This window comes from Parasteatoda tepidariorum, chromosome 5 (assembly GCF_982258835.1).
Source record: "Parasteatoda tepidariorum strain Cologne lab strain chromosome 5, Ptep-v5.0, whole genome shotgun sequence".
NCBI lineage: Eukaryota > Metazoa > Arthropoda > Arachnida > Araneae > Theridiidae > Parasteatoda > Parasteatoda tepidariorum.
In genome coordinates this window covers 35,758,808-35,776,292 of record NC_141759.1, presented here as the reverse complement: position 1 = coordinate 35,776,292, position 17,485 = coordinate 35,758,808, and the positions used below count along the sequence as shown (strand labels likewise).

The window sequence follows — 17,485 nt, the reverse complement described above, 5'->3', positions numbered from 1 at the left end:
TCAAATTTTGTATTTTTTTTTTTTTTTTTTTTAAATTTAAAACTACGTATATGGTTTTAAATTATGCAAAAATATGTATAGCTTATTATTTTCGTCCATTCAATAATAATAATTTCTATTTAATTCCATTCAATTATTTAATTTCAATTTATAATGATTGAAAATAATGAAAAAAAACTACAATTTTTTTCCACATGGAATTATCTTTGTATAAACAAGCTTTGTCATTATGTGCAAAAGGATTTAGATTTCCTATAAAAAATACAAAGATATAGCAAAATATGTATAAAGCGAAGTTTAACACAATACAGGACCCTAATTTATGACCACATAACTGACTTAACTATTGGGAACAAATTACATCCATTTCCCATATTTTGTAAGTCAAGAATCCAAATTAGACAAAAAAGAAAGTTATGTTTATTTACATGGAAAGTGCATTTATGTGTCTGATTTCATAACTTTATTTATAGTTAGAATAAATTATTCGGAACCATCAATTAGAATTTTTTTTTTTTTTTTTTTAAAGCTTATTGGCATCTAACAACTATCTTACAAGTGGAGCACAGCAAGGTCAGGACTTGACTTATACAAACCAGTATTTCTATCCTCAACAACCATCAGCGTCATCACCTCAAAATGTTCCCAGGCCCCATCCACCTCCTCTGGGTCAGAGAGAACGCTCTACATCTGCCCCTAATGTGTGTTATAATATGGTTAACCAAAATGATATGACATTAGAGGTAAAGGATAATTCTATTTTGCTTTTAGTAATTAAAGTTTTTATTCAAATGTAATCTTTTAAAATTTTGAAGTTTTTAATTTTACAACTGTAAATGCCATATTTATATAGTAAAGTAAGAAATTTGCTTTACAAAATGTAATCAAAGTTTTAACTCATATGAATTGTTAATTGCAAAGTGTAATTTTTATTCGATATAGCAATTAGATGTGAAAAAACTAAGAGTAGATTTACCTTTTTTTACTGTGTTTAAAAATAATGGCAATTTTCGTCTAATCCGCTTGAAATAAAAGTCTATTAATTTATTAGGAGTTAAATTAATATTAAGTCATTGTGCTATCAGTTAATAGTTAGGAATATTTGAATAGTTAGGATTGACTTAATTACAATGAGAGATTTGCAAATAAAAAATATAGAAATGCCAAAATTGAAATATTATTTTAAAATAAGTTATTATTTAGTAGCAAAAAATTTTACTAAAAGCTGATTTTAATGTTATGACTAAAAAAGACAAACAAATAAAAAATGTATACATAATTATATAAAAACATATAAAATGTGTAAACATATAAAATACATAACATACTAAACTGAAAAAAAAAAACTACCATTTTGTTTTAGTTGTGAAAAAACTTAGAGTAATTTCACCTTTTTTATTTTGTTTAAAAATAATGGCAATTTTTGCCTTATTGGTTTGCTATAAAGGTGTATTTAATTAATTAGTATTAATGTATTAAAAAGTCATTATGCTATCAATTAACATATTTGAAGAGATTGGATTGACTTAATTGCATTTATTAGAGATTAGTAAATAAAAAAAGATATTGCTGAAATACTACAATTCAAATATTATATTAAAATCTGTTATTTAGTAGCCAAAAATACTGTAAGAATCAGTTGTAACTATAAAAAGAAACATATAAAATCTATAATTGTATAAAAGTATATGGATTACATTAGGATCTGCATCAATCCAGAATAAAACTGATATTTCACTTAACACAATTGCTTTCTGAAAGTATTTGCTTTGTTACTGGAAAACAAAAAATTAGATCACAAACAATCAGATGATGAAAACATACTATTAATTATTTTTATTCCAGGTAAGAAAAATGTATTCTTCAGAAAAAAATACTAACATTCATATGCAATTCAGCTTCAGGTACATTGAAAATTCGATGAGTGGATGTGCTTAAATAAAGTTTAAAAACTAAATGTTTTTGGCATCATACAGATTCTTGGCTTCATTATAAATGCTTGTTTCCAGCATTATCCTTAGTTAGAAATTGTGGCTTTACTTTAAAAAGAAAATTGAATTCTTCGACTGTTTTTTCTCTGATTCTGTTTTAAATATTTGGTATCCACTCTAATGTAATGTCCCTTGCTCCTTCAAATCTAGAAAAGTCCAGTCACGTTAAGAGTGTTAGAGAGTATGATGAAGAGGCTAGCGAAAACTATTTTCCTTCCAATCTAAATTGTGTTAATATAGTGTGCTCATGTGCTAGTATAGTCTTCAGATCATCATTACAAATAAATCCAAGATTATCGTCATTACCCCATTAGTTTAGCTTTAATCTGATATTAACAACCAAACCCATGGCCTGATTTATCTTAAGCCCCAGGTCTAGACCTCCACATTTCTGGGGGGCTGCTAAATGTTACAAATATATTCTATTGTGTTTTTCCTTAAGAATTGTCTATCAAAAATAAAAGTTAACAAAATTGAAATAAGTATAACCTTAAATTTACTTATGTAGCGTAATTTACTTATGTTATAAATAATTAAAAAAAACTCTTCATAATTAAACAACATGTAAATATGGTATAAAGTAACAACCGGACGACCCCCTGACAGTTCCATAGCTGCCAACTGTCCCGAATTTTTCAGATTTGTTCCTAATTTTTAAATCAAATCTGATATTTTTATAAAAAATCCGAATTTTTGTAAAATTGCAATATTTTTGCTTTCAAACCAATCCCTTGTTCTGATCGCCGCAATTGTGATTATTGTGCAGAGGTAATTTTTAGTAGCTTTCTATTGGAAAATACTATTCCAATAGCTGTTGCTGATTATTTCACTAAATTGAATCTTAAACAACTATTATTATTTTTTTAAAAATGTATTGTAGTATTTAAACATTTGTATCAGAAATATTTGTTTATGATTTAGTTTAATATTTACCTGTGTTTTATAATTTTGAGAAGAATAATTATATATTAGGTAATGGTTACTTCTTTAACTATTATACCGGTATTCCTAATTATAAAATATTAATATCATAAGTTTCCCACAAAAGATAGTGTTTACAGTTTTTTTTACTAATTTACATAAGGTATTTAAATATATGTCTATTAATGTTATTATTTAATAATTTAATTTTTGTCTTACTCTCGTAATTGGTGCGTATAATTATGTCGCATATAGTGTTCCTAATTTTTTATTCCTATGGTTGGCAGCTATGTAGTTCTGTGTCTAGGGCCCCCGCTGTCCTAGATCAGTCCTTGATCAAACCAATTTCTTTTTTAATTCACTTGAAAAATATAGTTTTTAAAGCTTTTTTATATTTTATTATAATTTTAATGAATGTTTTATTTTAAACTGTTGCTTTTTTGCTATCATGAAAAGTGTATGAAATGGTAGTTTTTTGAATAAATATTGAATTTTAATTATAGTAATTTCTAGATTACTATAGCCCTCATAAATTGTAGTTAAAAATCCTATGCTCTTTTATTGCAGGAATTTTCTTCTAGGCTGAGAGCTCAGGGTGCTTCAGGTAATTATTTTCTTAAATTTATTGCTTTTAATAATTATTTTTTGTTTTCAACAGTCACATTTCATAATTGTTGAGTGCAGAATTTTCTTATGAGTTAAAAAAAAAAAAATTACATTTTAGCTGTAGAAAATATTACAATCAATTTGTTACTATTTGAAACTTGTTTATGAATTCACATTATAACTTATGCATAGGTTTTTATTATTTAGTATATTATTATATATGTTCTAAAGAATTGTAATAAATTAGTAAATGCGTCAATTATTAAATACGTTATTAATGGATCCCAATTTAGTTATTAATGGATTTTTCTGCAATTATTGATTGAATAGAAATGTTTCATAATGATTTAGTGAATAATAATCATTCAATTGAAATTTCACCCTGCCTCTGACATGACTCAATATTGAAAATATCAGAGTTGTAAAGAATCTTTTTTCAAATTTAAAATAAAATATTATTTTTTTAATAATTATTTTTTTTGAAAAATTGAAATCCAAATATTGAAACTCTTTCAAGTGAGCTTTTATTTAAAAATAATTCTTTTGATTTGATTCTTGGATAATTAGGTAAAAATACAGAGTAGAAGAGCAATAAAAAGCTTAAATAAATGAGTGTTGAATTTGTTATGTTTATATTTATCTGCAGCTTAGTATAATTTGAATTATATTTAACTAATATTCTTTTTTCATCTACAACTGGTATTTTTTCTTCTTTAATTTAATAAGCTTCTTTGTTATTAGGTAACACCGGTTTAGGAATTTCTAGTGCTTACTACCATAATGCAGCTACTGTTGCTAGTTATAGTCCAAGCTCTAGTCCAACCAGAACACAAAGTGCCCAAGGTTCCCCAACAAATAGTCATAAACCATGGAGACCACGAGCTCGTTCTGCTGATGAAAGTACTCGTAAAATTGTAAGTGTTACTAAGTTGATGGATGTTAAAAAATTAATTTAAAATTTTGTTGTATGGTTAAATTTTAAAATAACACATGACTTTTAAGTTAAAAGAATATTTGAGATCAACTGTAACCAAACCAGTTTTTTTAAACTAGCATATATATAAATATTTTTTTTTGTCATTTTGCAGAGACCTCCTCGAGAATCCATTGAAGATTGGGAAATTCCTGCAAATGAAATTCAAACAGAGCATAGGATTGGAGCTGGTTCTTTTGGAACTGTTCATAAAGGCCACTGGCATGGTATTACTTATTCTTTTTTAATCTATTTCAATCTTTTACATTTTTTGTACATTGATAAGATAAATCTGAAAAATTTATCCAATCAATTTATGCCATCAATAAAAATCAGGAATTTTTTTTCTTGAGTGTTTGTGGCCTGCACTTGAAAGCTACTGATACAGCACCCTGTTATTAAAAAAAAAATTAAGACAACATTTGTTAAGTATGTATGGAATATGGATGAGTTTTTAATCTTTCTTTAAAAAGATTTGTTTATGTACTCATATTGTCTGATACCTACCTGACTGCTATTTATTAGTTTTGAAATCTTTATTTTTAGAAAGAAAATACTTTTTGATTTATATTGTCATGAATGCAAAAGAATTCTATAGTGAAGTTTATTTTTCCCTCTTTCTCTCTTTTTATTTTTTTTTTTCTAAAAGTAAATTTTTTCTTAAAATACACTGTTTTATGTAATTTCTCTTCTTTACTTCTTAATTTAAAAAAGCGAGGAATAATTTAGTTGAAAATTAATAAGCAATTAATTTTTTTTAACAGCATTTGTGTTTGATTTATCATATTATAGTATAAAGTTGTTACCCAAGGAATTTCGCTAATTGTAGCTTTTCTGAAGTAGTAATTGCTTAGACAAATACAGCAAAATATACAGATTTCATTATATTGTTATAAAATTATGATCATTGTTGTATGCATCAGTTCTAAAGAGATTAAAATTAATTCTCAATTTTTGAAATTGAAATTACTTATGGATAGATAGAAAGAACAATTATAATAAATATTTGAATCTTTAGCAATGAATACTTTGAATAATTAACATTCATTCGCTAGATTTATCATCTAAAATTGTTAATTTATATAATTTTTTTATTATTTCTTTTTAGTAAATCATTTGTTTAAAGCAGTAGAAAAATTTCTGGTTTTCATTTTTATGAGCTTATATACGAATGTAATTTTTTAAATGTTTGACATTTTGCTCAATAAATAATTATTTTATTATTTAGGACCTGTGGCACTGAAGAAACTGAATGTCACCAATCCAACGCCTGCTCAACTACAAGCATTCAAAAATGAAGTCGCAGTATTAAGGTATTTATTTTATTTTATGTTGGTTTTCTATGTAGTGTATGTGGGGAACAGTTTTTTTAAAAATATTTTGTGAATTTTTGAAAACATTCTGAATTTTATTGTAATTCGGAAATAGTATTTGAGTTAGAACATGAAATTCAGGTACTAAATATTGAAAAAGAAATCTACAAGACTTCTTGGTCCTTAACTATACAAATTTAATTTGATTAATGGGTATCAATCAATTTATGGATAAATCTTAAAATTATCTTCATCATCATTAGTACGACCGCCCAGAGTAGGCCTTGGCCTTCTCTAGAACATTTCTCCGTTTCATTCTATTTGTAACCAGGTCTTCCCAGTTTATTACTTTGATTGTTTTAAAATCCATGTGGAATGAGTCCAGCCATTAAAATTTTGGACTTCCTCTAACTCTGCTAGCGATTGGTTTAGGTTTGAAAATCTTTTGTGTTGGGCTAGTCGTAATGTACACTGCAAATCGCATTTTGTTTAATTTTATGAATTTTATTACATCAATATCCTTAGAAATGTTTTAAAGTTCTATGCTTGTGTTAGAACTGTCTTATAAAGTATAATTCTGGAGAATAAGAATTAAAATACTCATTTTATTAACAGTAAACATAGCAATACTTTAACAATACAGTACAACATACAGTTACTGGCCTTTTGACGGGTTATGGTATGTTTAGTGTTAATAAACATGTTTAAAACAATCTATTAAACACACACTGTAGAAACAGATCAAAATTTTGCTTAATTCCATCTGGCTTCAGAAGGTGTGTTATTTACACTGGATTTACCATTTATATTGCAGAATATAAAAGTCTTCTAATATTTGTAAATTTGTATATTAATTGTATTTTTTCTGTATAATAATTGTATCTTTTGATAAGAATTAATGTACATCTTGTGAAATGTTTTAAAAATATTTCAGGAAAACTCGGCATGTAAATATTTTATTATTCATGGGTTATGTGTCCCAGCCTCAATTAACAATAGTTACTCAATGGTGTGAAGGATCAACACTATACAAACATCTTCACGTTCATGAACATAAGTTTGAAATGTTGGATTTAATAGATATTGCCAGGCAGACTGCTCAAGGCATGGAGTGAGTACAGTTTGGTTTTGCTGATTATTAATGGTTTATTTCCCTAGTAATTTTTCTCGTTTGATGTTATATGACTTAACATTTAATGTCTATGATTAGATAATTATATATCCTGTATGTTATTTTAAAGACATAATGCCTACGTATCTTATGTATCAATAGTATTTCTCAAAACACTTTATTTCAATCATACAAATTTGTTCATTATTTAAAATGAATATTAAATGCAAATCTCTTTGAATATATTTGTGCTATATTTCTTCAAGGGTGAAAGTTTTTAGTCTTATAACAGATTTCTGTTATTTTGAAAAAATTCAAAGCCAACTGAGATCACCAAAATAAAAATTAAAAAATTTAAAATGTAAAAGAAAAAGTGTGTAACTCTAATTTTGGTAAGATAATTTTTGTCTTGTGTGTGAACTGCATGTATAACTTAAGAAATTACTTTTATTTACTAGTTAGGGATTAAATTTTTTTTAAATTTAAAATATTATGTAATAATTTTATTTTAATATGTGTATATATACAGTCGGACCTCTATTTAACGAAGTCGCTAAATCCCGCTAATAAGTTCGTTATATGGAAAATTGCTTTAAATAGAAAATTGCTTTAAATAGAAAATCACCTTTTGAAATACCTATACCACCAAAACAGGATTTAAATTCATAAACACTAGACATAATTGAAATAACAATGGATACATGTATAGCAAGAATAGAACAAAACATTAACAAGTGTTACACTATCATGCTACATGCATTTTTAACTAAAAAAGCTAAATTTATGTATTAACTTATAGCTGCATTTATTATAAAAGTAATTTCAAACATACATTACCTCACGCGATCTTAAGTTTAATTGCTACTGATAAAATTCGTTAATTTTTTCTAAATTTTTCATTTGAAATGCAAACAAAAAGGGATTTTACTGCTTTCTCTTAAAGTTAATTGGCTTTGAAAATCAATTCAATTTCATTTCATAATGCATTAACATAAAATGCATTAACAAGTTTGAAATGTTCTGAAATATTTTGGGAAATGGGGAAAGTGGATCTCAAAGTAAAGTTCGTTAAATAGAAGTCCGACTGTATATATATATATAAACAATCTTTAATCTCCAAGAAGCTCAGAAGTTTTTTGAATTTTTTATTTAAATTGTTTTTTCTATTCGTTTATTTATACTCCTTATTTATATTAGAGAGTAAACTAAACTACATTATCTGAGAATTCTTATGGAAAGTGAGATTTTTTGAGATAATTCTATTTTTATGTCATCATAGGCCATTCTCTATTTTTCAGACCAGATTTCGTTCAGATATTTTGAAGTTTAAAGCTTCACTTTTAATATTTTATTAATTTAAATACTTAAGACTCAATCTCATTTTCTGTGTTAAAACTTTAGTTTTACGAATTTTAGCAACATCCCTTGTATTTGTTATAATGAGAGTAACAAGGCCCTTAAGTTATCTTTTACTTAAAATTTTAGCATTTATTAGAAATAAGATTTTTTTAAAGTAAATAAGCACTTAATTAGCTATAGTTGTCTTAAAATTCAGTTTACCTATTGTGTGTGCAACTGAAATTTAGACTGCTTTTATGATTTTTGAGATATATAGTTTTGAGATTTGTAAATTAAATTTATCAAAAGAATATGCATATTTAGTTCATTTTCAAGTATGTAATTATATAATAGTAAAATGTAATGATTACGTCACATGAAATCGAGACTACTACTAATATTTATTTGGAAACATAAAAATTCTTAAATCCATTTAAATATAAGTCACCTAGTTCTAGTACTAAGTGCTTTTCAGGTTTTTATTTATTTATTTATTTATTTTTTTTTTTTACTTCAAATGAAAATAATTTTTAGCCAAGTTATTTTCACTTTCAGTAAAAACTCAAAGTGGAACTATACTTTTTGTCTGCCCGCAGTAGAATCTGACTAGTTCATAAAAATGATTATTTATACTTTATTATTAGCAAGGATTAAAACATTTACAATATTGCATTTGAATCTGTCATTTATTTTGTGACTCTCTTTATATTCATTGTTACTGTTACTTCCTTTAGTAGTTTGTAAAAATTTAAATAAAACACAACAGAACATAATTTATTTCCTTTCTGTATCAGTGTCTATTTTTAAAAGATGTTAATTATATTTTATTCCTTAACTACTACAAATATATAAACTATAAACTACAGCAAAATATTTTTAGTAGTTAATTTGGATCTTTTAGTTATTTATTTTGTGATTTCATTTATATTGTTACTGCTACTTTTTTTTGTAACTAAATTAGTAATGATATGTTATATATTTATTTATTTGAGTTATACAATTGTTACTTGAAACATAATTTAAATACTGTTATTTCTTTCAGTTATCTTCATGCGAAGAACATTATTCATAGGGATTTAAAATCAAATAGTATCCTTTTGTTTCAATTTGTATTTCTTTAAAACCTTATTGGGCTAAAGGAAGCAATTAACATTTTTATTCGTAAAGAAATGTTCACACTTTTTAGTTTAATAATTATTTTTATATGATGATTGTATTATTGAATTTTCATGTTAGATAAATTACTATGAGTATTTTAAATTTAGACTAATAGTATTCATGTTATATATTGGGGGGAAATTCAGGTTTTTAAAGCAGCAGCAATATTGAGAATTCTGTGAAGAGTCAGAAGAAAATGTAATTTTCCCCCAAAATCTGAAATTGCCATGCAATTTTTCATTCTGTCAAATTTTGTAAAAAACACAAAGTTTCATTCTTTTGTTGGCAGTTATTGGAAATAATTCAAAAGTAATTAGATTAATGGAACTGTAGACAATCACTTGGTAGAGAATCAAGATTCTTCTTTTGTGTTTCAGCATTTCCAGAGATGAAAAACAGCAATGGATACTAATGGTTTAAAAAACTCAAAGTTTTGTTTTCACATTTGAAGACACACATTTTAAAAACAGAAATAGAGCACAGTGAATTACAGCCTTATCAACTGTCCCACATTTTACAATCGTGATTTCTTATTGTATTTCTTGCTATCCAGAATCGAGTCAAAATCTATTTGCTTTTCCTCAAATGAAAATTTTGTTATCTTTCTCCAGTGATAAGGCCAATTCCTTTCCACCGTGTTTGTGTACTATTTTATATGTAGATCAGTACCGTAATACTTAAACATGGGTATCGTTTGCCAATCAAGTTTTTATCTGGTTTTAAAACTGTCAATGACAAAGCCTCATCACTTCATAATTTTCCTTGCACTTTTTAAATAATGAAGATAAAAATTAATGAAAATGAATTCACTTAATTAGAATTAAGGGATTGTCCATTTAGGGTTCAAAATATTAAAGAATTCTTCTCTATCTTACAGGATTTGTGCTTTTTGGAAATTTCAGCACTCTTAAGCATTTTATGAAAAAAATCATTTAATACCCCTATTGTATTTTAAGCTTACTGTTAATTAAAAATGCTCACTTCTCTTTTGATTAATTGTAATTTCATTTAATGCATAGGCACCAAATAAGTTGAATTAAATATTTCTTTTAGTTAACTCGCCATTAAAACCTTATTAGACTAAATGAAGCAATTAACATTTTTATTCATGAAGAAATGTTCACACCTTTTAGTTTGATACTGATTTTTATGTCATATTTGTATTTATGCTGGAAAAATTACTATTAGTATTTTAAATTTAGGTATTCGTGTTAATTTTTGAATAACAGTATTCATGTTAATTTTTGAAGAATAATTTGGATTCCTTTATTGTATTTTGTTTAATAAGTTAGCAGTTAGTTTAAAATGCTCATTTTTTTGAGGAAATATAATTTCAATTAATGCAGTTGCATATATTTTGGAAAAAAATAGAAACATTTATTTAATTTTTTTTCTTGAATTGAGGATTTTAGTTAACTGATTTACAGAAAGTGCATCAAAAATAGTCTAAGTACTTAGCTGTTTGTGACATATTTAAAAAATAAAGAAATAAATAAAAAACAATTTGTGTGCAGATTTCTTTAATAAAAATTTTAGATATCTTTTTACATGAAGATTTAACAACTGTGAAAATAGGTGATTTTGGTCTAGCAACTGTGAAAACAAGATGGAGTGGTTCCCAACAGTTTCACCAACCAACTGGCTCTATATTATGGATGGTTTGTATACTTTATAAATTTTGATTTAATAATTATTTTTTAATTTGATAAAAAAAATTGTATGTTTTATACATATCAAATTTTATAGCATATATATTTATCATTGTATTTTTTTTAAAGCTCTTTATTGAAAAAAAGGTTAACTACATAAAATAAAAGTTTTCTTTGGCAATCTTAAATAGAATAATTACTAGTACTTAACAATATAGGAAACTTAAAATTGCAATACACAGTGTTACTTCCCCAATTAAACTATTTTACATTAAGTAATATTTTCCTTACTGAAATTAAATTAATGTTAATGATGATAATGTATTTGGAAATTATCCTATTAATGAAACTTACAGTATAATTTTATTTAATATTTAAAGTTTCTAATGTCATAAATTATTCTTAATATGATCTCTTACTTATTGTATATTCCATATTCTCTGCAAAAATGGTATTTATGATAAATCGTGCAAAAAATTTTTCTTAAAAGATTTTTTTTATTAAAAAAAGTACTAAAATTTAAAATTGTCCAGGAGGATTGTTTCTTCAAAATTCATGCCATTTTTTTTTTTTTTTTTTTTTGAAGTTGCCGGCTTATAAAATCAAACACGACACTACCAAATTTATAACTTCTAAAAAAAGTATTACTAATAGTGATAAAGTCTTATGAATAAATTTTACTTTGCTCATTGCAACTTTATTTTTTTCTTTCTCTAGGCACCTGAAGTTATTAGGATGAAAGATCTGAATCCATACTCTTTTCAGTCAGATGTTTATGCTTTTGGTATTGTCCTGTATGAGCTAGTGGCAGGACAACTGCCATATTCACATATTAATAATAAAGACCAAGTAAGTATATTTCCATGGTTAAAACCATTCTTAGCTAAGTAGTATTTAATTATGGTATTTGTTGTGACAAATTTAGTTATATGTTTGAATGCACTGAATATTTAAAAGTTATTCTTTAAATATTGACATTGTCTCTAATGAATACTTATTGACATATTGTCTCTTTGTTATACTATCAGCAATTATTGTCTTGGGACACATAAAAGCTTTTGTCAAAATTTAAAAAGTTTGTTTTTTCTCATTAATTAAATATTTCAGCTTGTCTGGTGGTTATCCAAACAGTCATCCTATATCTTTTAAAAACTTTAATTTTTTTAAAATTTAGTGTAAAATAATATCTATATTTATTTACATAGCTAAGAGATGAATTTCGTTAATACTATATCTTCTAAAATATTTGTTAGGAAGAAAATGATAAGATTTTTAGATTGTGTTTTATAAATATTATATACTAAGCCAGGTAATAAATTCAAATTTTTTCTTGTACCCAGAACTGTTCGAGAAAAGATTAAATTTTTACCTGTACCTAAGTGTCTGGAAAAATTTAGGACCTGTTACATCTGCCTATACTTTCTGTTTATTAATAGTTCTAAAAATGCATTGTAAATTCTGAGAATTATATTTTTCTCATAAATTTAACACCAATGTATTTTAAAATTATTTTAATTTATCCGATTTAGATGCATAGTCTCTTTTTAATATTAGTTTTATAATTTGTTTTTTCTTTTGACATAAATTGATCAAAAATGTTTTTCAAGGGCATTCAGATTTAAACTGTTTATGCACGTGAACTTTTTCAAATGATTCAAAAAATGTATAATAAGTACTTAGGGATTATTTTTAATACTTAAATTTGAAAAAAGTTATTTTTCGCTTTTAAAAATGTATCATTCTCAGCATGTTTTGAGTATTTTGGTGATATTGCTGCTTTCTTTTTAATCTCAAAATTGTGCATGTTTTTTTAATTTGTTTGTTTCATGTTTAACTCTAAAGAATTTTATTAAAGATGTTTAGAAGTAAAGTGTAACTGGTGTTTAATTTTCATCAATAAATTAATTCATTGTTTTATAAATAAGGCTATAAGAATGCTTTTTTCTTCCAATATCACTTAGTTTTAGATAATATTTTATAAAAAGTGTGTTTCAAATGTTATAGATTTTTTCATTCTACTAAAACAAAATGCTTTCAGCCAGTTTTTTTCCTACCACTATTTCTTTTGTTTATTAATTAAAAATGAAACTTTTCTTCAGATCCTTTTTATGGTTGGCCATGGGTATTTGATACCAGACCTTAGGAATACTCGATCAGATACACCTAAAGCTCTCATTAGACTAATTGAAGATTGCATTAAGTTTTCTAGAGAAGAGCGTCCTCTTTTCAGACAAGTAAGTCTCCTCATTTACTATTTATCTACTTTTGTTTAGTTAAGTTTGCTTACGTTTTATTTTACTATAATAAGTTTATTTTGAGAGGTGGTGGCTCAGGGGATAGAACGTTTGAATCATCTTTATTTAAATTTCACAAATAACATGCAGTCATTACACAACTGAAATGGAACATACAGAGACAGGTGTTCCAAAATTTTGAGCCTCGGGGAATTGGTGGTTAATGCACTGACCTGTCAGTATGGAGGACTGTGATTGGATCCTCAGCAGCTGTTTGAAGGCTACCTGACTTCAGATCAATAGGTACCAACTTCTCTGGGAAGTATAGGTGGCATGTGTGCAGTGCTGACCACATTGTTACAATCATGCCATTGTTCATGAAATAGTGTAGCCAATACCTCTATGACTCCTCTTTCTCACAATGAACTGTTGTAAGAATGCTTTATTTGTATTCTAGAATTTCAGCTAAATTTTTTTTTTGACAAAATTATATTAATATAATCTACAATCAACATTTTCGAGTAAGTTATTGAGCATTCAATTTTTGCTTATTTTTAGAGTTATGAAAAATTTCTTTGATTCTGCGAAATTTATGCCGAAAGTATTATTCAGTATTGTGCAAATCAGCTTTTTATCACTTCAAACTATAATATCAAATCAAATTAAGAAAAAAGAAAACAGACAATTTTAAAAATATTATTGTTCCAAATCTGCTAGCTGTATAACTTTATTGATTTGAGTATTTGAGAACAAAAATCCATTAAAGCTCTAAAAGTTGTTGGAAAATATGTAACCACCTAATTCTTACTTAATTCACTTCTTGATATTTTGCTGGAAGAAGTAAAAATATCTCTTATACCAGCTTATAAGTTTGGGTAAGAAGTTTGGGTCTTATACCAGCTTATAAGTTTGGGTAGTGCTAGTTTTATCTAGAACGAAGATATATTATTTTTTAAAATAAAGCTTTCATCTTAAAGAAAAATTGAATAATTTAAATTTTAACTAAAAAATAAAATTTTTCATTAATTTAATTTTTATATTTATCAGAGTATTGTAACTAATTAGGCGAAAAATCCAATTGTAAATGTCTTATTTTGGGGCCAAGCTTCATTTCTTCAATAAATTAAGAAAAAATAAATTTATTTTTAAACCAAAGAAAATGTGAGATTCCTAAATTATTTAATTTGGGTCGTGTGTATTAAACTAAGAATTCCCTAATTAATTTTTGCCTACTTTGTGATATCTTAAAACTGGGTAATTTTTATTGGGGAAATTTTTAAATACAGATGATTTTTTTTTAATTCAGAGTACTATTTAAGAATGTTTTTGCAAAAAAAAAAAAAAAAGTCTTAACATTTTATTATTTTGAGCTTCTGTTTTCTCCTGCTACAAATATTACTATTTTTGTTGTTACTAAACTTGCTAGTTGAAATATTGTCAAACAATCTTTTTAAATTTATTAAAAATATTATTCTTTTTTCAGATATTAGCATCTTTAGAGTCACTGGCACGTTCCCTTCCCAAGATTCATAGGAGTGCCTCAGAACCTACACTAAACCGTACTCACCTTCAATCTGAAGACTTCATGTACATGTGTGCCTCACCTAAAACTCCAATCAACAGTCAGTTTGGTGCATTTCCTTTCTTCTCCACTGGTAGCAACGTATGACTCTAGTGCTGGTTAAACAATACTGGTTTGTGATAAATTTTGGATCTATGACTCTATGTGGAGAATACAATCCTCCTGATTCCAACTTTTGTATTCATCCTGCTGACATTGCAAGTGGTTTTCCATGAAGACCACCCAATGGAATATATTTACAAGCCACTTGTGGAGAATACAATCCTCCTGATTCCAACTTTTGTATTCATCCTGTTGACAGTGCAGGTGCAGGTGGTTTTCCATAAAGACCACTCAAAGGAATATATTTACAAGCCGTTTCCCAATTCTCTTTACAGTTGAAACACTGTAAGCTTTTCCAATACTCTTATGTATTATAGAAAGCTTTGGTGTATTGGGAATTGATAATTCAAATTGAAGCACTCCGCCCAAAATAACGTTTGTAAGGATAGAAAGGCGTAAATTAAAGTTTTCTGTACTTGTAAAGCATTTTTCATCGTGTGATATGGCAGCACGTAATTTCCTCTGTAAATACAAATGGACAATTAGTCTTGTATACTTCCGTTGTATAAAGGCTGAGATATTGCTCTTTTTTTATTTATGTATGAATGTGTATTGAATTGAAGTATCTGTGTTATTTAATTTTGTGTGTTATTTAAAGTGTAAATTTTGAACACAAAATTAGTTGTCCTGGAAAATGTATGTGTGGAAAGTGTCTTGGTATTTATTTGTTCTTTTTTTTTTATTTTGTTATTTTGTGTGAATTAAAAATAAATTGAAATTAAATTGTTTTATTTAAGTATTGGTTTTTTATGACATTTTAAACTTAATTGTAAAATCTAAAGAAATTAAAGCAATCTTGTTTATGCTCAATTATGTGTCAAAAGATTCTTTAAAATTATTATATTTTTCAAATTGTTTTGTTAAAAGAAATGTCAGCATATTAAAATAAATAATAAAAAATTAAATCTCTCCAATTAGTTTTTTCATATTTTTAAAGAACACTTTTATGTTTGATAATGAATCCATCAAAATCTACAGTTCTTTTATTGTTTAAAGTTGAAAAGAATGCTCTAAGACCGTATAATAAATCTAGCCGAGTGGTGCGCAACCTGTTGTACAAGGTCCAAATGATTCCCTGACATAGTTAATGTGCTCTACCCCCACATCTTGCAATAAAATTGAAATATAAAAACCTATATGTCTAGCATAAAAAAAAATTATTATTTTTTCAAATCAAACTAATTTTAATAACTTTTTTATATTAAAAAATACGTTAAAAGTTCCAAAATGTAGGAGTATGAAATCAAAATGTTACAAAATCGATATCTTTCAACTTATCAATTTTACCTTGAAAGGAGATTTTATAGAATCAAAACAGATATAGTTCAGAGATTTATTTAAGATTTTATTTACAATAAAAATTTATAAACATTCTAACCTCAAACCATCATTCCTGCTTCTTTCGTTTCCCCGTATGTATTGTCTTTTATTTACGGTTCCTTCACAAATGCTATTTTTATAATTTTAGCAATACCCGTTCAGAAATTCTACTGATATTTTCCAAAAATATTGGAAGTTTATTTTGTTTGAGAAAATAAACAGAACTCTTGATGCTAATGAGGATGAAGAAAATCGGAAAATAAATTTGTTACAGTATGGGAAAAACACTTCAAACATTGTGTTTTATGTTTATGCATCATTTGATGAAAATGTTTAAACTTGTGGTATGTTAGGTTTAAGAAATGTTTGCAGAAGCTGAAGATTTTTTTGTGATGTTAAACTGATGGAAACAACATGCAATATGATATCGATGGAGGCACGGAACTTAACCAAAACCAATGCAAATATTTGCAGAAAGCTTGAAGCCTTTGAAGTAATAAGAAGCTTTCTGCATTCCTACAAACTTACAGGAAATGAACAGCAATCTTTTATTGTCGAAAATTCATTGTTTGTGCTAAGAAGAAATGAATATTCAAAACAAAATTTCCTTATATTTTAAATAAGTAAATGTGTTCTATTTATACTTCTTTTGCATTGTAAAAAATTTTGCTTTAAGTACATAAATTTTTTTTTTTGAATTTTTTTCACCAATTATAAATGTATTTATTTTCAAGTGCATTACTTCTGTATTGCTTTTAATCCATTTTCAAGACATTATGTGATATTTTAAGTTAATTCAACGTTTTTCCATATCTGTTGTTTGATAATAATAATTGCGCCCTTCAGAAACGATCAATCAAGATGTTCTACTATATATATACACACACACCGGTGTTTGAAATTAAGAGAATTTTTATGGTTGATTATCTCCAAGACTGACGCCCGGTGGCTGAGTGGTAGCGCTTCGTGCTCCCGTGCCACAGGTCCTGGTTCGATCCTCGGGCTGGGCAGGGTTGACTCAGCCTTTCATCCCTTCAGTGGGTCGATAAATGAGTACCAAGCATGCTTGGGAACTAAACACTGGGGGTTTCGCGTTCGGCTGACCACCTAACCGGAACATCTGCTTCTGCACCCCAGAGCCCAAGGTCAAGAAAACTGAGATGGGCACAGTAGGCCTTGGCCCTCTA

At 26.6% G+C, this 17,485-nt stretch overlaps 1 protein-coding gene across 3 annotated transcripts in view; it reads left to right on the top strand.

Moving 5' to 3' along the window:
* Raf (serine/threonine kinase raf oncogene) overlaps positions 1 to 15,892 on the top strand; it is a 31,896-nt gene extending 16,004 nt beyond the window's left edge. For all 3 annotated transcript variants that reach the window (XM_016060379.4, XM_043049930.3, XM_016060381.4), the window contains exons 8-18: positions 530 to 743; positions 3,480 to 3,516; positions 4,260 to 4,432; positions 4,607 to 4,718; positions 5,720 to 5,804; positions 6,739 to 6,915; positions 9,296 to 9,342; positions 10,948 to 11,069; positions 11,778 to 11,909; positions 13,160 to 13,294; positions 14,778 to 15,892. In XM_016060379.4, the coding sequence (XP_015915865.1) occupies positions 530 to 743; positions 3,480 to 3,516; positions 4,260 to 4,432; positions 4,607 to 4,718; positions 5,720 to 5,804; positions 6,739 to 6,915; positions 9,296 to 9,342; positions 10,948 to 11,069; positions 11,778 to 11,909; positions 13,160 to 13,294; positions 14,778 to 14,963 (1,420 nt within the window). In that variant the 3' untranslated portion in view covers positions 14,964 to 15,892. The remainder of the gene's footprint in view (positions 1 to 529; positions 744 to 3,479; positions 3,517 to 4,259; positions 4,433 to 4,606; positions 4,719 to 5,719; positions 5,805 to 6,738; positions 6,916 to 9,295; positions 9,343 to 10,947; positions 11,070 to 11,777; positions 11,910 to 13,159; positions 13,295 to 14,777) is intronic.
* The last annotated feature ends 1,593 nt before the right edge of the window (positions 15,893 to 17,485 follow it).